Source organism: Mobula birostris, chromosome 12 (genome assembly GCF_030028105.1).
Source record: "Mobula birostris isolate sMobBir1 chromosome 12, sMobBir1.hap1, whole genome shotgun sequence".
Lineage (NCBI taxonomy): Eukaryota > Metazoa > Chordata > Chondrichthyes > Myliobatiformes > Myliobatidae > Mobula > Mobula birostris.
Window position 1 is genome coordinate 22062919 of NC_092381.1, and position 25782 is coordinate 22088700.

Below are 25782 nucleotides of genomic sequence, written 5' to 3' on the forward strand. Positions count from 1 at the left end.
AATGCAATTATCCTGGATAGCAGTATTTCTTTTCTCAAAAAAAAACACATGGAAAAAACACTGTTAATATTACATACATAGTATTTTAAACTTCAAGAGACCAGTTCAAGATTTTTTGCTGGTACCCTTGGGTACATAGACCTTGGGAAATCAGGCAGGTTTGCAGTTATTACAATCTTATAAACATCTAAACGACTGCAATTTCTGAGATTGTGGTTTTATAACCACTTAAAAGCTTGTAAGTTACAGCAAAATTCACGTTGAAAGCTTTTCAATATTGATAAATTTGCAGCTGCAGGAGCTAATCTCTTTGAAGAGGATACCTTTCTGTGGGTGCAGAAACTGGTTTTGCCTACAGCTGGATTTGCCGGAACACAATGATGTTGAAGTAGTTATTGTCAACTGAAGATACTCTCAAGTGGATTGAGCAAGACACGAAGGTTCATGTGCACAAGTGACTGAAGCGTAATGCTTGACTAAACATAAAAGTAGAAGCTTTTCATTTGGCAATTCATATTGTAATCTATGATGCACTTTGGAATTGGTATGAATTTCTGAAAGTTTAATGAAAATATTATTGCTTTATAGGTACTGCAATATTCTTACTGAAAACAAAATCTAAACTGCATGTACAGATATTAATAACCAAAGGTGTGCAAAATTAAACTTGTGTAAACTAACTTGAATACCTGAATATGAATAATCATTACAGAAGCTTTACACAAGTAATTTGGCATCAATATCCCACAGCCTTAGTGTAACAGAAAATTCTACTAGCCATACAAGTACAGCTTCAACACCAATACAATAGATACATCAAAAAATAAAGTTTGTGGAAACATCAACACAGAATCACCATGCTTCCAGCACCAACGTAACCTGGCCACAACTTACCAACTCTAACCTGTATGTCTTTGGTATGTGGGAAGCAGCAGCTTTCAGACAGGCACTTTATTTGGAAAGGGTATGGTCTTCATGTTGGTAATTGGGATTATTGTAGATGGACAATAAGGTCTGCTTGAATGTGGTAGGCCGAAGAGCCAGTTTCTGTGTCGTGCAAATCTATGACTTGGCCAGAGCTAGATAGTGAAATGACAATTCAACAGTAACATCACATGTAGCCTGAGTTGCTGCTCAAGGATTCCTTTGCGTTGCAACATGACCACAGAAACCCAGCCGTTTGTTGAAAGCCACAAGGCCAAAAAAGGCAAGTATGACTGCATGGTGCAGCTTTGGAGTTCAACTGGCAACCAGCCTACATTAGTAGGCTAGATTATGGACAAACCAGAGTGAAATGGGATGCTGCGATCATTTCTTGAAAAATACTACCAAACCAGTTTGATTTTAATGGGTATTTTTATGATGGTTAGCTTAAAAATATACTTATCCTCAAATTATCTAACTCCACAACAATTTACGAAGGTGCAAAATGAACTCAGATTATTATATTCTTCGTAACAATTTTGCAGAGAACTGTTATTATGAACATGACTTTCTCACATAAATCATAATTTCTTCATCAATTTCCTCAAAATGTTAATTCTTTCAGTTTCTTCCTCACATTTTTGAAGAACAGCAGATAACCTACCCACAGAAAATGCTTTATGGCAAAAATTGTCATTATGATTATTTGCTTCACTCTGAATAGAATGTACTTCACATACTGTACCTTGCAGTCCATTTCAGCCATTTTTCGTTTGGATTCATTTAATTGAGTGAGTAGTCCCTTATTCTGGGCTGTGAGATATTGCACCTTCTCACGGAGGCTGCTGCACTCCTTTTCTGCTCGACACAGCTGGTTACTGCTGATTTGGTTCTGAGGTTTCCATGCGGTAGAAACAGATACAAAAAAAAATTAGAAACTGTAATTTCCAAATTCCTTTTCTAAATTCCCATTTCACAAGTTCAGAAAAATACTGGAAAAAAAGGCTAATTTCATTGGAATATCACATACTTTTTCTCCACAGGTACATTGATTAATTACACTTATTTCACATACTCTTTCAAAAGGGAGTAATGCTTATAGGCAACAACAGGTAATGGCACTTTGTCTGGTAGCCATAAAGAACATCAGGTTCTGAAGCAAAGATATTCCTTTTATCAATGCCTGCTTGAATTCAGTGCCCTCTACAGTGGAGCTGCTGTACTTAAGCCCAGGACAAGATGCGGTAGACTAAACATAACCAGATTGGATTAAAAAAATAGTGTAAAACAGTAAAATATAAATTCCATTTGAATCTCTTTAAGGAAAAACAAAAATTTGGTTGTATATAGTATAAACTCAACAAAACAAATTATTTTCATGGTTAAAAAATCTACTTGACATTCTACTCCCCTCCCAGATAAATATGTACTGTTTACCACAGCATTAAAAGTTTTGATCAGTCAAAACCAACTCACAGCTAATTAATTTTTTTTCTTTCAACTTTTCAACAGCTGGAATACTTTGCTCTGAGACTAATATTTGTATCTCTTGGTGGATTAAATCAGGAATAATTAATTTTCTGCCATGGCAATAATTTATAAGTAGCTTCAATAAGCAAAAACTATAACTCTGCATCTCAAGGAAAACTGATCATCTGCATAGAACAATACTAAACAAGAACAGGATCTTGGGCCCACCATGTCTTAACCCACTATGATGCTCTTCCAAATTAATCCCACCTGCCTACACTTAGCCTGTATCCCTCTATCCCTTGCCTGTTCGCATGTCTGTATAAATACCTCCTAAACATCGCTATTTACCTGTGTCTGTAACCTCCCGTGGCAGCATATCCCAGGCACCTATCACATTGTGTAAAATAAAAATAGCCTCACACATCTCCCCTAAACATTCTCTCTATCATGTGATACAAATGCTTTCTAGTACTTAACATTTCCAGCTGGGGGTGGGGGGAACCTATCTGTTCCTGTCATCATTATATATACTTCCATCAAGTCACCATTTAGCCTCCAATGATCCAGTGAAAATAACCCAAGCTTGTTCAACCTCTCCTTATTATCATTAGCACAATCTGCCTGCTGAAGTACAATTTAACTAGATACAAGTTCTATCAATGGTTCTTCAGTTATTACACAAATACCTCATGTTAAATTCTTCTTAAAAAGCTATTTGATCTCCCCATCCCAGCAGAGGCAAACAGATTGTTGTATTTTATGGCTAGTTTTGCCATCTTCAATTGCCATCTGGAGTGTCACAGCCTCCAGAAATGTGCCTCACAGACCTCTGGACCCAGTCGCAGAAAATTAACCTAATCAACATTTCCATTTCACACTGTTTTCCTATAGTAATTTCAAATATTGCTTTACTCATTTACACCTCCCCCAGACTGACCTTTTGCTCCCTTTCTTGTCCAATCACTATCATTGTTCATTTGGTACTCCTTCATCACAAAACCTCTCCAGACTTCCACCCTACCACAGACTTCCTTTTCATTTTCTGATTCCCTCCGCTTGGCAACTTAGAGGATGTTCATCTCAAATTGTTCTGAATTCAGATGAAAGCAACTGATCTGTCATGTTCAATGGTATTTCCAGTAAACCTCAAAGTTATCAACAATGACATCTACAAAGGTCATTAGAGGGAACCGCACAAGGTATCAGAAACACTGTGTTACATCTAAAGTGTGATTTAAGTGATCAACGCTTCTTGAAATTAAACTTAGTTCTAATTTCAACTAATATCCTTTACATCTCATGATAGAAAAATAAAGATTATTAGCATTGTGAGCTGTTGCAGTAATGGACTGTAATCTGGAATAGTAAAGCAGAATGGTCTGATAGATTCACACAGCATGGAAACAGACCATTCAGCCCATGACATCCACATTAATCAGTGGCATCCATCTGTATAACTCACATCATCCAACACTTGGCTTCTAGCCTTCTTGGCTCCAAGTGCTTGTCTACATGTTGATTAAATTCTACTCCCATCACTCTCTGTCGGCACATCTTCATACTCTCTACTCCCCATCTGGAAAAGGGCTCCCTCAGATAGCCTCTGAATCTCTCATTTACACCTTACCCTGAATCTATGTCCTTTAGTTTTGTTCACTTCTGATCAGAAGATAAGAAATTCCTGCAATCTATCCTATCCCTGCCCATTATAATTTTTCTACATTAGTTAGTTCCTGATTGATTTGAGATACAGTGTGGAATAGGCCCTTCTGATCCTTTGAGCCACACCACCTAGCAATCCCCCAATTTAATGCTAGTCTAATCATGGGACAATTTACAATGACCAATTAACCTACCAACCGGGACGTCTTTGGACTGTGGGGGGAAACCGGAGCACCCAGAGGAAACCCACGTGGTCACAGGGAGAACATACAAACTCCTTACAGGCAATGGCAGGAATTGAACCTGAATCATCTGTACTACAAAGCTTTGTGCTAACCACTATGCTACCATGCTGCCCTCTTAACTTCCTCTGCTCCAGAAAAAATGCACCTAGCTTCCCTCAATAAAAGGATGGATTAGGAAAAAGAAAATGGAAAGCAATTGGGGTCAGCAAATAGGTCACCAATCAACATACTGATCTCTCAGTATCCCCAAGGAATAAAGTGTATAAAACTGGGAATAAAAAGAATTATACCAGGTAAATCATGTTAACATTAAACCCATGAAACAAACTTTAGTTCATGGGTAAAGTCAATAACTGCTGTTTGTACCTGTGTTTCAAGTTCCAACATTCGTTGCTTAATCTCTTTCAATTCAGCCTGCGTTTCTGCTCCTCTGAGGCGTACAGTCATCAGTTCATCCTGCAGTTCACTCACAGCATTCTTTCGAGGTGAATCTTTCCACCTGCTAGTAGTTCTAGCCAGATGACGCTGGAAACAATTTGAAAATTAGAGAAAATGCCTATTATTTTGTTATAGGAACATTTACCGATAGACAAAGACACATTATTTACTATTAGGTCTTCAGTTCAATCATACTAAAAGGACCTAACAACTTTATCAGTGGTTTATTAAATAATTCCAATGTTGTCACTCCATTGTGCTTTATTAGAAATTTGAGCCGGTCATTCTGTTCACTTTGATTTCAGCAACTTATCAGATTTACAATCTTATATACCTTAAGGTCACACCTCAGATATCTTTTCACACTAATAGTCTGAAATTTTTCAGTCCTCCTTATTACAAACACACAATTGACTCTGATGCCATACTTTGTTTCTTCACCGTAGACATTTTTTACAGTATAAAACAATTACAAACAGTAAGACTGATCAACAGCTCCAGCTACCAACTCCACCACTACTTTATTACCTGGCGTCAGTCATCTTATATACAGCCTGGTGTCGCTTTACAGATATACAATCAACTGTCTTATACAGTATTTATATACATTATGTATTTAAATTATTACTATTGTATTCTTTATCTCATTTTTTTGTGTTGCATCAGATCAGGAGTAACAATTATTTTGTTCTCCTTACACTTGTCTACAGGAAATGAAATTAAACAATCTTCAACCTTGAGGCAAATTAAATAAACTATCGCAAACAACCTTTGAAAGGTCTTCCCTTGACCTGCTTTTGTTGCTTGGCCTATGAAGTCCATCATTCTATTTTGATGATTACTACATTATTTCTACTAAATTTATTTACAATATGCACTCAAAATCTCAGATGGCTTTCCATTGACATAAAACTGGTGCAGCTACCATCTGCTCAGTCACTTCACCTTCACCTGTGACAGGCTGATTAAGAATGAAATTAGGTAAGAGTTATCCCACCCAAAAGGAATTCAGTGATATCATTAATTACATCAAAGATCAAAGGCAGAAGGGTGGGGGGGGGGTGTAGATTATTTTTATTATAATTTTCCCCCGCAATCCATCAACTAAACTAAATGAGATTTCATCCTTTCAAACCCCATACTTAGCTGCAAAGTAGTTGAAGAATTTTGTCATTAAAATTGGGGGGAAAAAAATCCAATAAGCTGCTAGTTTTATCCCATTCTATCCAGCCAGATTTCTCTGGCTTCTACCCTCAAACTTGCATTTTTCTCATCTCACTCCCCACACCCATCTCCTGCACCTGACCCTAATGATCATTCAATTTTCTGTTCCCATGTGAGCTGATATTAATATTTGTTTTCTTACCATCTTCAAATCTGCCTTCAACACTCCTCTTCAAAAATCAAATGACTTAGTCCCCTTTTATCCTGCAGACACCCCCTCATCTTCAATGATCTGAAGTAGCCTTCTTATATACAGATGTTGCAACCCCTAGCCCACATGCTCTTCTGCACACCACTGCTGTAATGCATGATTAATTGAGTTACTATTGTCTTCCAATCAGCTTGAACCTGTCTGCCCATCCTCCTCTGACTTCTCTCATTAACAAGGCATTTTCACCTGCAGAACTGCTGCTCAATAGATACTATTTTTTTTGTTTTTCACACCATTCTGAGAATGTGGTGGTGCTTGAAAATTCCAGGAGATCAGCAGTTTCTCAGATACTCAAACCACCCTGTCTGGCACCAACAATCATTCCACAGTCAAAGTCACTTAGTTCACATTTCTACCCTGTTCTGATGTTTGGTATGAAAAATAGCTGCACCTCTTAACCATGCATATGATTTTTAAAAAAGGCTGTAGTCAGTATGGTTTCCTCAAGGAAAAATCTTGCCTGACAAATCTGTTGGAATTCTTTAAAGAAATAACACACAGGATAGAGAAAGGAGAACCCCTTGATTTTGTGTACTTGGATTAAAAAAGCGAACAGATTGCGAAGGGGAAGGTTATTTATTCGGCAATTTAAATGGGGCACAACTGCACAAGCGTGAAGGTCAGCCTGTGAGACAGCGGGAGACTTTAAAAAGCGAACAGATTGAGAAGGGGAAGGTTATTTCTTCGGCAGTTTGAACGAGGCGCGACTGTGCAAGCCCGTGAAGGTCGGCCTGTGAGACAGTGGGGGATTTAAAAGGCGAACAGATTAATGGAGCGGGCGACGGAATAGTGGGAGACAGAGTAGGAAGGCTTTGGCTCGAGAAGCTTCGGCGAGCAGAGGCTGAGTACAAGCTTGCTTCCAGTGAGGTAAGGCCAGGTAAGTTCCTTTAACTAGTCTAATTAACTTAGAAGTAGGCAATGGAGGCAGCAGTTAGGGCAGTTGAGTGCAGTATGTGGGAAGTCAGGGTGGGCACAATTGTCCCTGATGACTACACCTGTAAAAGGTGCATACAGCTGCAGCTCCTGACAAACTGAGTTAGGGAACTGGAGCTGGAGGAACTTCAGATCATTCATGAGGCAGAGGCAGAAAGAGACAGGAGTTACAGGGAGATAGTCACCCCTAAAAGTCAGGAGACAGGTAGCTGGGTGACTGTCAGGAGAGGGAAGGGGATTAGACAGAATGAGCAGAGCACCCCTGTGGCTGTTCCCATCGATAATAAGTATACCGTTTGGATACTGTTGGTGAGGATGACCTACCAGGGACAAGTTGCAGTGGTTGTGTCTCTGGCACCGAGACTGGGCCCTCAGCTCAGAAGGGAAGGAGGGAAAAGAGGAGAGCAGTAGTGATAGGGGATTCGATAGTTAGGGGGACAGATAAGAGGTTCTGTGGGAGAGATTGAGAATCCCGGATGGTCTGTTGCCTCCCTGGTGTCAGGGTCCGCAACATCTCAGATCGTGTTCTCAGTATTCTCAAGAGGGAGGGTGAGCAGCCAGATGTCATGATCCATGTAGGGACCAATGATATGGATAGGAAGAAGGAGGAGGTCCTGCAAAGAGAATTTAAAGCGTTAGGTGCAAAGTTGAAGGACAGGACCTCCAGGGTTGCAATCTCAGAATTGCTACCCGTGCCATGTGCTAGTGAGGCTAGAAATAGGAAGATAATGCAGCTAAATACGTGGCTAAGGAGTTGGTGCAGGAGGGAGGGCTTCATGTTTCTGGACAATTGGGCCTTGTTCCAGGGAAGGTGGGACCTGTTCCGACGGGACGGGTTGCACCTGAACTGGAGGGGGACTAACATCCCTGCAGGAAGGTTTGCTAGTGCTGCTCCGGGGGGGGTTTAAACTAGATTTGCCAGGGCAGGGGAAACAGAGTGTTAGAGCAGATAGTGAGGTGGAGGAGGATAAACTGCAAGTATAGTGCATGGAGTAAAGCCAGATCTAACATATAAGGAGGCTTTGAGGAAAGCGAAACAGAATAAAAGGTGTGAAGACAGTAAGGTAGAAGGGCTGAAATGTGTGTACCTCAATGCAAGAAGCATCAGCAACAAAGGTGATGAACTGAGAGCTTGGATACATACATGGAATTATGATGTAGTGGCCATAACAGAGACTTGGCTGGCACCAGGACAGGAATGGATTCTCAATATTCCTGGATTTTTGTGCCCTAAAAGGGATAGAGACGGGGGAAAAAGGGGAGGAGGGGTGGCATTACTGGTCAGGGATACCATAACAGCTACAGAAAGGGTGGGTAATGTCGCAGGATCCTCTTTTGAGTCAGTATGGGTAGAAGTCAGGAACAAGAAGGGAGCAGTTACTCTACTGGGGGTATTCTATAGGTCCCCTGGTAGCAGCAGAGAATCCAAGGAGCAGATTGGGAGGCAGATTTTGGATAGCTGCAAAAATAACAGGGTTGTTATCATGGGTGACTTTAACCTCCCTAATCTTGATTGGCATCTGATTAGTTCCAATGGTTTACACGGGGCAGAGTTTGTTAAGTGTGTCCACGATGGATTCCTGTCAGGGTACGCTGACAGGCCGACTAGGGGGAATACCATATTAGATTTAGTATTAGGTAATGAGCTGGGTCAGGTTACAGATCTCTCAGTGGGTGAGCATCTGGGGGACAGTGACCACCGCTCCCTGGCCTTTAACATTATCATGCAAAAGGATAAAATCCAGAGAGGACAGGAAAATTTTTAATTGGGAAAGGGCATATTATGAGGCTATAAGGCTAGAACTTGCGGGTGCGAATTGGGATGATGCTTTTGCAGGGAAATGTACTATGGACATGTGGTCGATGTTTAGGGATCTCTTGCAGGATGTTAGGGATAAATTTGTCCCGGTGAGGAAGATAAAGAATGGTAGGGTGAAGGAACCATGGATGACAAGTGAGGTGGAAAATCTAGTCAGGTGGAGGAAGGCAGCATACATGAGGTTTAGGAAGCAAGGATCAGATGGGTCTATTGAGGAATATAGGGTAGCAAGAAAGGAGCTTAAGAAGGGGCTGAGGAGAGCAGGAAGGGGGCATGAGTAGGCCTTGGCAAGTAGGGTAAAGGAAAACCCTAAGGCATTCTTCAATTATGTGAAGAACAAAAGGATGACAGGACTGAAGGTAGGACTGATTAGAGATAAAGGTGGAAAGATGTGCCTGGAGGCTGTGGAAGTGAGCGAAGTCCTCAATGAATACTTCTCTTCAGTATTGACCAATGAGAGGGAACTTGATGACAGTGAGGTCAATACGAGTGAGGTTGATGTTCTGGAGCATGTTGATATTAAGGGAGAGGAGGTGTTGGAGTTGTTAAAATACATTAGAACGGATAAATCCCCAGGGCCTGATGGAATATTCCCCAGGCTGCTCCACAAGACTAAGATCTTTATGTCCTCATTGTCCCCAGGAATGGTACCGGAGGATTGGAAGGAGGCGAATGAGGTCCCCTCGTTCAAAAAAGGTAGTCGGGATAGTCTGGGTAATTATAGAAAAGTGAGCCTTACATCTGTGGTGTGAATGCTGTTGGAAAAGATTCTTAGAGGTAGGATCTAGGGGCATTTAGAGAATCATGGTCTGATCAGGGACAGTCAGCATGGCTTTGTGAAGGGCAGATCGTGTCTAATAAGCCTGATAGAGTTCCTTGAAGTGGTGACCAGGCATACAGATGAGGGTAGTGCAGTGGATGCGATCTATATGGATTTTAATAAGGCATTTGACAAGGTTCTACATTGTAGGCTTATTCAGAAAGTCAGAAGGCATGGGATCCAGGGAAGTTTGGCCAGGTGGACTCAGAATTGGCTGGCCTGCAGAAAGCAGAGGGTCGTGGTGGAGGGAGTACATTCAGACTGGAGGATTGTGACTAGTGGTGTTCCACGAGGATCAGATCTGGGACCTCTAATTGTCGTGATTTTTATTAATGACTTAGAAGGTAGAAGGGTGGGTTGGCAAGTTTGCAGACGACACAAAGGTTGGTGGTGTTGTGGATAGTGTAGAAGATTGTCGAAGATTGCAGAGAGACATTGATAGGATGCAGAAGTGGGCTAAGAAGTGGCAGATGGAGTTCAACCCGGAGAAGTGTGAGGTGGTACACTTTGGAAGGACAAATTCCAAGGCAGAGTACAAAGTAAGTGGCAGGATACTTGGTAGTGTGGAGGAACAGAGGGATCTGGGGGTACATGTCCACAGATCCCTGAAAGTTGCCTCACAGGTAGATAAGGTAGTTAAGAAAGCTTATGGAGTGTTAGCTTTCATAAGTCAAGGAATAGAGTTTAAGAGTCGTGGGGTAATGATGCAGCTCTATAAAACTCTGGTTAGGCCACACTTGGAGTACTGTGTCCAGTTCTGGTCGCCTCACTATAGGAAGGATGTGGAAGCATTGGAAAGGGTACAGAGGAGATTTACCAGGATGCTGCCTGTTTTAGAGAGTATGCATTCTGATCAGAGATTAAGGGAGCTAGGGCTTTACTCTCTGGAGAGGAGGAGGATGAGAGGAGACATGATAGAGGTATACAAGATATTAAGAGGAATAGATAGTGTGGACAGCTAGTGCCTCTTCCCAAGGGTACTACTGCTCAATACAAGAGGACATGGCTTTAAGGTAAGGGGTGGGAACTTCAAGGGGGATATTAGAGGAAGGTTTTTTACTCAGACAGTGGTTGGTGTGTGGAATGCACCGCCTGAGTCAGTGGTGGAGGCAGACACACTAGTGAAATTTAAGGGACTACTAGACAGGTATATGGAGGAATTTAAGGTGGGGGGTTATATGGGAGGCAGGGTTTAAGGGTCGGCACAACATTGTGGGCCAAAGGGCCTGTACTGTGCTGTACTATTCTATGTTCTATGATTGTTAGAAGACCATTGACAAGGTGCCACACACAAGGCTACTATGAGCTCATGGTATTACAGGAAAGATTCCACCATGGATAAAGCAGTGGCTGATTGGCAGGAGGCAAAGAGTGGGAATAAAAGCAGCCTTTTAAAGCTGGCTGCTGGTGAATAGTGGGTCTATGTTGGGACCACTAGAGACAGGATGGGAAGAGGAATAGTCCAGGTAGCTGTGAGAGTCCGTAGGTTTATAGTAGACATCAGTAGATAAGCTCTCTCCAGAGACAGAAAGATCAAGAAAGGGGAGGGAGGTGTCAGAAATGGACGAGGTAAACTTGAGGGCAGGGTGAAAGTTGGAGGCAAAGTTAATGAAGTCAACAAGTTCAGCATGCCTGTCTCTTGCAAAAATGCCATCCCCTTCTCGCAACTCCTCCATCTCTGCCGCATCTGCTCTCAGGATGAGGCTTTTCATTCCAGGACGGAGCAGATGTTCCCCTTTTTTTTTTAAAGAAAGGGGCTTCCCTTCCTCCACCATCAACTCTGCTCTTAAACACATCTCTCCCATTTCACAAACATCTGCTCTCACCCCATTCTCCCGCCACCCCACTAGGAATAGGGTTCCCCTTGTCCTCACCGACCACCCCACCAGCCTCCAGGACCAACATATAATTCTCCGTAACTTCCGCCACCTCCAACGGGATCCCACCACTAAGCACATCTTTCCCTCCCCCTCCCCCCGCTTTCACAGGGATTGCTCCCTACGCGACTCCCTTGTCCATTCATCCTCCCCATCCCTTCCCACCGATCTCCCTCCCGGCACTTATCCTTGTAAGCGGAACAAGTGCTACACCTGTCCTTACACTTCCTCCCTCACCACCACTCAGGGCCCCAGGCAGTCTTTCCAGGTGAGGCGACACTTCACCTGTGAGTCGGCTGGGGTGATATACTGCATCTGGTGCTCCCGATGTGGCCTTCTATATATTGGCGAGACCCGATGCAGGCTGGGAGACCATTTCGCTGAACACCTACGCTCTGTCCGCCAGAGAAAGCAGGATTTCCCAGTGGCCACACATTTTAATTCCACGTCCCATTCCCATTCTGATATGTCTATCCACGCCTCCTCTACTATCAAGATGAAGCCACACTCAGGTTGGAGGAACAACACATTATATTCCATCTGGGTAGCCTCCAAGCTGATGGCATGAACATTGACTTCTCTAACTTCCATTAATGCCCCACCTGCCCTTCGTACCCCATCTGTTATTTATTTATTATTAATTTTTTTTTCTCTCTCTCTCCTTTTTCTCCCTCTGTCCCTCTCACTATACTCCTTGCCTATCCTCTGGGTTTCCCCCTTCCCCCTTTCTTTCTCCCCAGGCCTCCTGTCCCATGATCCTCTCCCTTCTCCAGCCTCATATCCCTTTTGCCAATCGACTTTCCAGCTCTTAGCTCCATCCCTCCCCCTCCTGCCTTCTCCTATCATTTCGGATCTCCCCCTCCCCATTTCAAATCTCTTACTATCTCTTCTTTCAGTTAGTCCTGACGAAAGGTCTCGGCCCGAAACGTCGACTGACCTCTTCCTATAGATGCTGCCTGGCCTGCTGTGTTCACCAGTAGTTTTTGTGTGTGTTGCTTGGAATTCCAGCATCTGCAGATTTCCTTGCGTTTGCGAGATGAAATACAGTGTCAGGAAGTGTCTAGTCATGCACTTCGGTAGAAGAAATGAAAAGGTTGACAATGCTCTGAATGGAAAGAAAACACAAAAATCTGAGGTGCAACAGAACTTGGGAATCCTTGTGCAGGATTCCCTAAAGGTTAATTTGCAGGTTGAGTCTGTGGTGAGGAAGGTAAATGTGATGTTAGTATTCGTTTCAAGAGGACTGGAATATAAAAGCAAGGATGTAATGTTGAAACTTTATGAAGCACTGGTGAAGCCTCACTTGGAGTACTGTGCGCAGATTTGAGCTCTTTATCTTACAAAAGATACGCTGAAACTGGAGAGGATTCAAAGGAGGTTTACAAAAATGATTCCAGGATTGAATGGCTTGTCATACCTGGAGCATTTGATGACTCTGGGCCTGTACTCACTAGAATTCAGAAGAATGAGGGTTGACCTCATTGAAAACTAGCAAATCGTGAATGCCCTTGATAGAATGTATGTGGGCAGGATACTTCCATGGTGGGAGAGTCTTAGAGGACACATCCTCAGAATACAGGTGTATCCCTTTAGAATGGAGATAAGCAGGAATTTCTTTAGCTAGAGAGTGGTGAATCTATGGAATTCTTTGTCACAGGCAGTTGTGAAGGCCAAGTCTTTATGTATATTGAAGGCAGAAGTTGACAGATTCTTGATTGGTCAGGGCATGAAGGGACACAGGGAGAAGGCAGGATATTGCTGCTGAGAGGAAAATTGGATCAATCATGATGAAATGGCAGAGGAGACTCGATGGGCCAAATGGCCTAATTTGCTCCTAAATCTTATGGTCTTATGTCTGCATGCTTTTATGAATTGAGTCACTGTCACATAATTGGCTAATTAGATATTTGCATTAACGAACAGGTCTACAATTGTATCCAATAAAGTGGCTGCTGTGTAACTGCAAAGTTCAAAGTGCATTATCAAAGTACGTATATTTTATACAACCTTGAGACTTGTCTCCGGATAGGCAGCCACAAAGCAAAGAAACCCAATGAAACAAGAAGACCATCAAACACCCAGTGTGCAGAGAGAGAAAACAAGTCGTGCAAACAATAAAAGTAAGCAAATAGCATCCAGAACTAAGGTTCACGCAGCCAGGCATCATTGCATCTGCTTCAGAAGTCCATTAGTTGCAAGTCAAAACCTCAGTTCGGAGCAGAGATGAGTAAACCTCGTGGAAGAGCAAGCTAAATTCTCACCTCTGGCCATGACACACTGACCATTTCAATCTGGCCTGGCACTTAAATCATTAAAACCTTGGGTCGTTCCTCGCTCTCAGACCCAGGCCCTGCTGCTTCGATCCAGACTATAGCTGACCTTTCCAATTCAGCTCAATGCTTAAATCGATCAAACCTCAGGTTTTTCTTTGCTCTTGTGGGGTCTTTCCTTGCTTTTGGGCTCCACCTCGACTCTGCCTTGCTTTGGTATGCTGCATTGTACTGCGTCCAAGTCTGCTCCAGCAATGGCAATACATTGGTCATTCCCCACTCTCCCACTCAGATATGTCCTGCTCCTCCAAGACTTCAGTTCACACCACAAAAATGTCCTTTCAACTGCTATTTGGGTGGGATAACGCTTGCCTAATTTCATTCTTACTCAGGCACAGAATCATCAATAAAAATTTACTCACAATCCTGCAAATACCTATCTTTGACCCACTCCTACACACTGACAAAAGCAATATCAGTCAAAAATAGTGCCAAATACATGTCAATATTACTATCTTCTAAATCACTTATACAATGCTTCTGACACCAATACTGAATGAGGAAAAACTTCCTCTAAATATTGAGTGGATCAAAGACATTGTCTTTCTCCTGTCCCACCTTTAATCTGTTCTACAGTCCATTTCCTGGTCTCCAAATCAATCCCTTTTCCATTTGCCTATAACATTACCCAACTTGTTATTGCTGAACCATTTTTGTTTCTTTCAGATACAAATGTTTAAAATGGCCAACCTCTTGCTTTTTGCTGTTAACAGGGGCTCATTCACAACTCTACTGTTCGATCTAATTTTCATTGTACCGTTCATCATTTATTCTGCACTTACTTACCTAATTAAAATTCCCACCCCAACTTCCAAAGTTTGTCATAGAAACATAGAAAATAGGTGGAGTAGGCCATTCGGCCCTTCGAGCCTGCACCGCCATTCAGTATGATCATGGCTGATCATCCAACTCAGAACCCTGTACTTGTCTTCTCTCCATACCCCCGATCCCATTAGCCACAAGGGCCATATCTAACTCCCTCTTAAATATAGCCAATGAACTGGCCTCAACTGTTTCCTGTGGCAGAGAATTCCACAGATTCACCACTCTCTGTGTGAAGAAGTTTTTCCTCCTCTCGGTCCTAAAAGGCTTCCCCTTTATCCTCGAACTGTGACCCCCTGTTCTGGCCTTCCCCAACATCGGAAACAATCTTCCTGCATCTAGCCTGTCCAATCCCTTTAGGATTTTATACGTTTCAATAAGATTCCCCTCAATCTTCTAAATTCCAACGAGTATAAGCCTAGCCGATCCAGTCTTTCATCATATGAAAGTCCTGCCATCCCAGGAATCAATCTGGTGAACATCAATCTGGTCATGGCCTTGCTTGACCCACCTATGAATTTTCCTCTGGTTGAACAAGCTTCCAAGATGTTTGCACTCCTCCAATTCCAGAGATTCAATTGGTCCCAAATTTAAATGGTCTGACAACGGTTGCAAAGATTTCATCCTACTATAAACCATTCCCCATTACTATTTTTTACTTTGAATTACTCCTCAAAATCAAAGGCAAATCCTGCATCGCATTATATTTTCTTTTACTTCTTCCATGCACTTAATATTTTATAGAACGTCAATGGTTACAAGAAACATCTGGGCCATTAGCCTGTTCTGCTCCCGGGATTTTCTGTTGGTGGAGTCAGTGGAGCTTGTTCTGGCCCCACACACAAGAAGCCTCACATAGCTGGCATGCTACATTGTTGAAGGGTCAAGAACTCAAGAACACAGCATAAAGGCAGCTGACATGAGAAATGATAATTTATGAGTGAAGCTTTTATATGCAGTGAATTAAGATCTGAAATGAACCTTTGAACAGGTATTGGAGACTAGCAACAGAGAGGGTGGATTTAATGTGAAGTTTAAAGTGAAATGGATGAATATCTGAATGGAAAAATAAATCCGTAGGGCTTGGGAAAGAGGGTGGGGGTGTGGGACTTAATAGATTGCTTGTATATAATAATTAACTTAATAGTCATAGTCATACTTTATTGATCCTGGGGGAAATTGGTTTTCGTTACAGTTGCACCATGAATAATTAAATAGTAATAAAACCATAAATAGTTAAATAGTAATATGTAAATTATGCCAGTAAATTATGAAATAAATCCAGGACCGGCCTAGTGAGGACTCCTCCAAGGGAGGAGTTGTAAAGTTTGATGGCCACAGGCAGGAATGACTTTCTATGACGTTCTGTGTTGCATCTCAGTGGAATGAGTCTCTGGCTGAATGTACTCCTGTGCCCAACCAGTACATTATGTAGTGGATGGGAGACATTGTCCAAGATGGCATGCAACTTGGACAGCATCCTCTTTTCAGACACCACCGTCAGAGAGTCCAGTTCCATCCCCACAACATCACTGGCCTTACCAATGAGTTTGTTGATCCTGTTGATGTCTGCTACCCTCAGCCTGCTGCTCCAGCACACAACAGCAAGCATGATTGCACTGGCCACCACAGACTCGTAGAACATCCTCAGCATCGTCCTGGACCAAAAGGCCTGTAATCTGTGCTGTAATCTCCAATTTTGTTCATCAAGATTAAATTACTGCTTGAAGATCATCTTTTCCTATTCACCTCTAAATTCATGTAAATTCGGAAAAGGATAGAAAATACTTGGTCTCAAGGTTGGCAATTTAAATTATTACTGAATTTACAAATTAGTTATAGGACCTAAGCATTTATATTTTATCAGTTCTACAATATTTGTGGATGAAATTGCAGTTCTGCAATCTCAAAAGACAGTAAATTTGGTAGCAGAATGGAATGTTTTAGAAAACTATCAAATTAAGCAATACAACCCAGTGCTTCACCTGAAGGCATAATCAATTACTGGTGGCTGCATTTAGTCACCTGACCAGAATATTCTTGAATAAGTCACTGCTCTCAGGCAGTAAACTACACTCTGATTGGTAATAGAGTCATGCAAGGAAAATGGACCTTTGGTTCACCAACTCTATGCTGACAATCAATCATCCATTTTCACTAATCCTTAGTTAAAGAAAGTTCAAGTTTCAAAGTAAAATTTATTATCAGAGTAACCATGTCACCACATACAACCCCAAAATTCTTTTTCTGTGAGCATATTTAGCAAACCTATAGAACAAGAACTGTGAACAGGCTCAAAGAACAACAAACTGCGCAAATACAAATTTAAATAATTAGCAATAAATAACAAGCATGAAATAGCAAGATAAAAAATCCTTAAAGTGAGACCATCCACTGTGGGAATAGCAGAAGTGGAATGAGTGTCGTTATCTCCTTTTGTTCAAGAACTTGATGGCTGAGGGGTAGTAACTGTTCTTGAACCTGGTGGTGTGAGTCCTGAAGCTCCTGTACCTCCTATCTGACAGCAGCAGTGAGAAAGAGCATGGCCTGGGTGGTGAGGATCTTTGATGATGCATGCTACTTTTCTATGGCAACGTTTCATGTAGATGGGCTCAATGGTTGGGAGGATCTCACCCATGATGTATGACTTTTTATTTTATCCTCACATTCTTAACAAAGCCTTCCAAATTCCATGACTCATCAAAGCACAATGGCACTTTACAGTAGGCAATTAACTTATTAACCTGCATGTCTCTGGGACTAAGGAGGAAAATTGGGAACTGGATAAAATACACACCGTCACCTGGTGTGCGAGCAAACCTCATGCAGATAACTCAGGACTAAATGTAGATCTCTGGTGTTGCAACAGCTACTAGCTGCACCAATGTGCCATTCAAACAATGACCAACAAGATGGCAGCAGTAAGAAAAGAGCATGGCCTGGGTGGTGAGGATCTTTGATGATGCATGCTGTTTTTCTATGGCAACATTTCATGTAGATGTGATCAATGGTTGGGAGGATCTTACCCATGATGTTACCATCACATGATGCATTAGACCCATCTCTTCTAATCCCATCTACCAGCATTTGCCGTGTGGCCTTCTCTGTGCCACCAAATACCAGTGTAGTTATTTATTAAATATTGTGGGAATACTTGCCTCCAACCACCCACCAGTGGTGCATTCCAGATTCCAATCACTCTGTGTGAAGCTCTTCCTCAGATTCATTCTAATAATAACCCCCTTCCTAAACCTATGCCTTCTACTTTTACAAACAGATACCTTTACTTTGCAGGAAAAGTTTCTTACCATCTGTCCTGCCTGTGCCCTTCATGATTGGGTACTCCATCAGGATCCCCTTTGGTCTCCGGGATTACAGAAATAAGATGCTATAAGGATCCTCTCTGGCTCTGGGTTAGGGATGGCTGTGAACTAGAGGGAATCTATCCCCTCAAGCCTTAATTCTAGGCATTAACTTTCCTCTGGAAAAATGACACAAACTGATGTAGATTTCAAATTTATGACCTTGACTGAGACACCTGCTATCAATAACTGATGTGTGTGAAAGATAGGTATTTAGGTAGGATACTTTTAGGACCTTCCCAGTCCGCAAACGCCTGACTTATATACAGCATGTACATACGAATAAGAACTTTGGAGACCAGCAGGGAGACCAGCAGGAAGAATTTGTTAGCTGCTTAGGAAATGCAGACACCTGTCATTGTGTGGGAAATCGACTCACAGCCATTTGTGAACTTGTGAACTGTTTGGGTTACAACAGTTCACAGGAACAGAACCTGCAGAGGACCTTTATCAAGCATTTCCCGCAGCAGCAAGGCAGAGTCCTTAAACAAGGAGGGTAAACTTTGTAAAGTAGGACTTTAGGGTGTTTGTCATCATTACAAACAGCACATGCTTCCGCCAGTTCACTTGGTTGAATCTCAACTAACACTGGGGAGGAAAAAGAAAATTCACTAGAAGCTAACATATATAAGAAACACAGTATCTCACTGCAGTAAAGAGCTAATTTGCATGTCTAGTCTATTAATTAATATTAATGCATACCCATAAACCACAGCAAGAACAAGTCTGTGAAAAGCCCCAATTTACCAATCTATCCAATACTTGGGGTGCTGAATTTCACCAAGGTGCCAGTCTTCCAAACTGAACTACCATTCAGGGCCCCAAACAGTCCTTCCAGGTGAGGCGACACTTCACCTGTGAGTCGGCTGGGGTGATATACTGCGTCCTGTGCTCCTGATGTGGCCTTCTATATACTGGCGAGACCCGACGCAGACTGGGAGACCGCTTTGCTGAACACCTACCCTCTGTCCGCCAGAGAAAGCAGGATCTCCCAGTGGCCACACATTTTAATTCCACATCCGATTCCCATTCTGGCATGTCTATCCACGGCCTCCTCTACTGTAAAGATGAAGCCACACTCAGGTTGGAGGAACAACACCTTATATTCCATCTGGGTAGCCTCCAACCTGATGGCATGAACATTGACTTCTCTAACTTCCGATAATGCCCCACCTCCCCCTCGTACCCCATCTGTTATTTATTTTTATACACACATTCTTTCTCTCACTTTTCTTTTTCTCCCTCTGTCCCTCTAACTATACCCCTTGCCCATCCTCTGGTTCCCCCCCTTGTCTTTCTCCCCGGACCTCCTGTCCCATGATCCTCTCATATCCCCTTTGCCAATCACCTGTCCAGCTCTTGGCTCCATCCCTCCCCCTCCTGTCTTCTCCTATCATTTTGGATCTCCCCCTCCCCCTCTCAAATCTCTTACTAACTCTTCCTTCAGTTAGTCCTGACGAAGGGTCTCGGCCTGAAACGTCAACTTTACCTTTTCCTAGAGATGCTTCCTGGCCTGCTGTGTTCACCAGCAATTTTGATGTGTGTTGCTTAAAGAACAGTGATTTCATTTTCAATCAAGGATGGCTAAATATCCTGTCACAATGTTTTTCAAAGGCAGACTCATTTTGTACAGCTTTTCTGTGATAGCTAGTATTAAAGTAGAGAGAGTCCCAGACTTGGGTTAAAAACATGACTGGGAGGAAGGGGAAGAAATTGGTGGGGAGGGGTGGAGGCAAAGGGGGAGGCGAGGAAATAAATTATGTGGGATTCATGTGGAGAAAATGATTTTCCCTAATGTATATTAACGTCCACACTAAATGTGACCAAAGAAGATTTGCACACAACATACTCTGGTAAACCAGAGAAAAGGTCTACTTGGTCAGACTGAAACACCAATTAAAACCAAATATCACTTACTTTTCCCACCTACTTCTTCAAATATCAGATTAAATTTTAGGTGCTTTTTATGCCACATCGAAAAATTATTTGCATTCTGACTACTTAATACCACTGATATCGTGAGAAGTCTCTAACTGATCAAACCACATTCTTACTGCCATCTACTGAATCAAACAACTATTACAATTAAGAATGTGAATTCATGAACTCTTCAACTTTCATTTTTAGACAAAGTAACTGACTGAAACTATAACCACCTCAGTACCAATGGGAAATTCAGAAATCTCAAGATGGTGCCCAGGCAGAACATCACGAAATGAATCTAGAGCAAAGAATACCACAGACTTTTACACTCATATCAGTACAAATAATGTTATTAAGAAGATCTGCACGACATTATAAGAACATAACAGTAGGTGGCCTTTTGACTCCTCTACCATTCAATTTCTAGGTGGTGGGATGGGGATACACCTCTACCAAAGTCCTTGTGCAAGACTCCCAGAATTAAATTTACAGGTTAAGTGTGTGGTAAAGAAGGTAAACGCAATCTTGGCATTTATTTCAAAGGCAATAGAATATAAAAGCAAGGAGGTAATGCTGAGCCTTTATAAGACACTAGTCAGGCTGCACTTGGAGTACCGTCAACAGTTTTGGGCCCCATATCTCAGAAAAGATGTGTTGTCATTGGAGAGAGTCCAGAGGAGGTTCATGAGGATGATTCTGGGAATGAAGGGGTTAAAATACGAGGAGTGTTTGACAGCTTATTGTAATCACTGGAAATTAGAAGAATGCTGGGGGGGGGGGGAATCTCATTGAAACCTACTGAATGTTGAAAGATCTGGATAAGGTGGATGTGGAGAGGATGTTTCCTATGGTGGGGGTATCCAGAACTAGAGGGCACAGTCTCAAAATTGAGGGGCCACCCTTTAGATCAAAGTAAGGGGAATTGTTTTTTTAGCCAGAGAGTAGTAAATCTGTGGAATGCTCTGCTACAGACTGTGGTGGAAGCCATGCTCATGGGTTTATTTAAGGTGGAAGTTGATCATTTCCTGATCGGTCAGGGCATCAAAGGAAGGCAGGTGTATGGGGTTGAGTGGGATCCGGGATCAGCCATGATAGAAAGGTGAAGCAGACGATGGCCTGAATGGCTTAATTCTGCTCCCATGTCTTATGGCCCAGTATCTCTGTGGACTGTGAAAGTACCTTCAGTAGTAAGGCTGCAGTGTTTCCAGAAGGTGGCTCCCTCTCCACTCTCTTGAAGTCAACTAAGAATTTTAAGGATAGGAAACAAGTGTGCTGACCATGCCTGCGATGCCAAGATCTTAAAATACAAATGATTGAGGGGTTTTCTTCATAAAATACTGAGGATAGTATTCCACAATGCCTTTCTTCTACCTAGAGTAACTGATGAAATCCTATAATGGTGCTTGAAGGGATACAGTTCAAGAATATCATTCACAAGACATCATTGTTCAGTTACTCTGAGTTTCTCCATTATGGCTTAAAACTGGTACTAGCTTCTTAGAAAACCTGGTTGAGGAAATCCAGTGACAACAGTGCAATTGAAATCCTAATTTCTGATGGCTCTTATTTTTGACCAAAGAACTTATACACTCCCAATTTTTGCCAGTTACTCAGATTTACAAAACCATCTTAACACTTAACAGGTCAGGCAGAATCAATGGAGAAGAATAAAGAGTCAATGGGACACATGTAGATCCCGATGAAGAGTCTTGGCCCAAAATGGCAACTTTTTATTCCTCTCCATAGATGTTGTGTGTCCTGCTGAGATCCTTCAGCATTTTGTGCATATTATTTGGGATTTCTACCATCTGCACAACCTCATGTTCACATTCTTCCTTCTGGCTTAAACACGTGTTTCCCACAACCTCCTGCCCCTTGTGTGCTTTGTTTAGATTGCAAAAACCTTTTAACTAAAAGCCAACCCATTCTTCCATCAAATGTCGAAGATCTTCTAACACCAGACCAAGCCGGGTTCAGGCCAGGCCGCTCTTGCTGCAGTCAAGTCCTGAACTTAACCCAGTACTTTGAGGATGGTTTTGAAATGCAACAAATTACAGGGGCAGTATTCGTTGACTTAACAGCAGCATACGACACTGTGAATCACACAGGCCTTCTACTGAAATTATCCAAAATGTTAAAGAACGAAACCACAGTCAAAGTAATAAGAAGCCTCCCAGAAAATAGCAGATTTTATGTAGAAATGAAGGGAATTAAGAGTAGGTGGTGTCCACAAAAGAACGGACTACCACAGGGATCAGTCCTGGTACCACTACTATTTAATGTGTACACAAACGACCAACCAACCTTTCCTAACACACGCAGGTTTATTTATGCAGATGACCTATGCATAGCAACACAAGCTAACTCCTTCCGAGAAGCTGAAGTACGACTTCCAGCAGTCCTCGAAGCAATGAAGCAGTATTATGAAAAATGGTCTCTGAACCCAAATCCATCAAAAACTCAAGTGTGTGCATTCCACCTGAGGAATCGAGAAGCAGCTCAGAAAATCAAGATCTTCTGGTGTGGGAAGGAGCCTGAACACCAACCAACTCCAATTTACCTGGGTGTGACACTGGATAGGACACTCTCATTTGCCACCCACATCCAAAACCTCTGAGGGAAAATTGGCTCTCGCAATTCTCTCTTGAGAAAATTACCAGGCACAAAATGGGGAGCTAATGCTCACACACTTAGATCAACTGCCCTAGCACTCTGCTATGCACCTTGCAGAATACTGTGCACCTGTGTGGGGCAGATCAGCCCACGCGAAGAAAATAGACTCGTTGCTTAATGAAACCTGCCGAATAATCATGGGCACACTGCGCCCCACACCCACTAACATCATTTACAGACTTACAGGCATTGCTCCCCCAGAGATCCAAAGACACACAACAAAAATTGAAAAAGGTAAACAGAACTTGGATCCACGGCACCCGCTACATCATCATGTGCCAGTTTCCAACCGTCTAATATCGAGGAAAAGCTTTGCTACAGTGGAGGAACTACGACACGGAACATCCCCCCAAACATACAGGATTGACCTCTGGCAACAAACAGAAGCCAGAACCCCACCAAACAATACAGTGCAAGACCCCACAGAAATGTTGCCAGACGGGGCACTGCTTGACAGACGGAAGTGGTGCACTCTCAACAGAGCGAGAGCAGGAGTTTGTAGGACAGGAGACAATATGGTGAAGTGGGGTTTAAAGACCAGCGAATCCTGTGAGTGTGGCGAAAGGGTGCAGAATATTGAACACGTTCTGCGCAACTGCCCGCTCTCACCTGATTTAGCTGACACTGACCTGCTCAACATCAACCAAGCAACCCTAGAGTGGCTGGCTGTCTGCTGTGACAAGCTATGAATGAACCAAACTAATATATCTGCCATCTCATAACATCTCAATGTAGCTCATCATTGTCCAGTGCACATCTCCACATCGTGCAATTACTAAGTAGTGCCACTAGTGGTCCTGCTTGCTCAGGTCTCATTTTGCATTTGTTTTCTATGAACCTACTGTTAGAATCAAGAAATATTTATCCACTCGATGAATAAACCATCTTCCACCAAAGATAAGAGAAACAAAAACAAATTAACACTAAATGAGGGACTGATACCTTCAAGTGAGTTGAGGGGAAAATGGGAACATATTATGACAGAGTACAAAATGGGCTCCTCCAACAAATACGATATCAATGCAGAACACATGCCTTATTTCACTTAATATTTTGCCAAACACTAATGAAAATACACCAATTTTATTCACATCTCTCTACCTGGTAGAACAGACTCATTCCAGGAATCACCCCTACGAATTTATGCTGCACAGACCAAATTCAGAAATAGTCCCCCAGATAAGAACTAATCAAAGCCTGGCACAGTTGCAGCAAGGGTTGTTTACTCAAAACCCCTTGCAATGAAGACCAGCAGAACATTTGTCCTCCTAACTATTTGTTTTTGCCTAACTGATTACTTACTGCCATTTCATTCTCAAATTTTAAATACTATTAACTGAAAATTAAATTCTGCATCAGTCATCACCCTGACATAGTGGTGTCAAGAAAACAGCCTCTCCCTCAATGTCCCAAAAACAAAGGAGCTGGTTGTGGACTACCGGAGGAACGGAGGCAGGCTAACCCCTATTGACAACAATGGATCTAGGGTTGAGAGGGTGAACAGCTTTACGTTCCTCGGCATGCACATCACCAAGGATCTCGCATGGTCTGTAGAAACAGGCCGTGGGTGAAAAAGGCACAAAAGTGCCTCTTCCACCTCAGACTGTTGAGGAGGTTTGGTATGGGGCCCCAAATCCCAAGAACTTTCTAGAGGGGCACAATTGAGAACATCCTGACTGGCTGCATCACTGCCTGGTATGGAACCTGTACCTCCCTCAATCACAGAACTCTGCAGAGAGTGGCACGGACAGCCCAGCACATCTGTAGATGTGAACTTCCCACTATTCAGGACATTTACAGGTGTGTAAAAAGGGCCCGAAGGAGCACTGGGGACCCGAGTCACCCCAACCACAAACTGTTCCAGCTGCTACCATTCAGGAAATGGTACCGCAGCATAAAAGCCAGGACCAACAGCTTCTTCCACCAGGACATCAGACTGATTCATTGACACTGATACAATTGTACTTCCATGCTATATTGACTATCCTGCTGTACATACTATTTATTATAAATTACTATATATTGCACATTTAGACGGAGATGGAGAAAATACATAATCTAGCAGAGAGGAAAAATAATAATATATAAAATAAAAATAAATAAACAAGTAAATCAATTACATATATTAAATAGATTTCTAAAAATGTGCAAAAACAGAAATATTGTATATTAAGGAAAAGTGAGGTAGTGTCCAAAGATTCAATGTCCATTTAACAATTGGATGGCAGAGGGGAAGAAGCTGTTCCTGAATTGCTGAGTGTGTGCCTTCAGGCTTCTGTATCTCCAACCTGATGGTAACAGTGAGAAAAGGGCATGCCCTAGATGCTGGAGGTTTTTAATAATGGACGCTCCCTTTCTGAGACACTACTTCCTAAAGATGTCCTGGGTACTTTGTAGGCTAGTGCCCAAGATGGAGCTGACTAGATTTACAACCTTCTGCAGCTTCTTTCGGTCCTGTGCAGTAGCCCCTCCATACCAGACAGTGATGCAGCCTGTCAGAATGCTCTCCACGGTACAACTATAGAAGTTACTTTACCTTATTGTTGCCAAACAATTGATTACAAGAGTGTACAATCATCACAGTGATATTTGATCCTGCGCTTCACGCTCCCTGGAGTACAAATCAATAGTAAAAATTTAAATTATAAATCATAAATAGAAAATAGAAAAGGGAAAGTAGAGCTACTAGGACTTGATGTTTCAATCCCTATGGTAAGTCGGTACTCACAATGTTGGCAGTGGAAAAAAACTGAGAGACAGGTCTGAATATTTGGAGGGTACGACCCAGATCCGGGTCAGGATCCGTTCAGCAGTCTGATCACAATTGAAAAGAAGCTGTTCCCAAATCTGGCCATACGAGTCTTCAAGCTCCTGAGCCTTCTCTCGGAGGGAAGAGGGACAAAAAGTGCGTTGGCTGGGTGGGTCGTGTCCTTGATTATCCTGGCAGCACTGCTCCGACAGCGTGCAGCGTAAAGTGAGTCCAAGGATGGAAGATTGGTTTGTGTGATGTGCTGTGTTCACGATCTTCTGCAGCTTCTTCCAGTCT

General features: G+C 42.4%; 1 protein-coding gene across 6 annotated transcripts in view; it reads right to left on the minus strand.

Annotated features, from left to right (window-relative positions):
- Window positions 1-25782, minus strand: part of LOC140205777 (ecotropic viral integration site 5 protein homolog) — a 276394-nt gene that overhangs the window by 102499 nt on the left and 148113 nt on the right. For all 6 annotated transcript variants that reach the window (XM_072273435.1, XM_072273433.1, XM_072273434.1 and 3 more), the window contains 2 exons: window positions 4671-4829; window positions 1670-1816 (listed from right to left, as the gene is read on the minus strand). In XM_072273435.1, the coding sequence (XP_072129536.1) occupies window positions 1670-1816; window positions 4671-4829 (306 nt within the window). The remainder of the gene's footprint in view (window positions 1-1669; window positions 1817-4670; window positions 4830-25782) is intronic.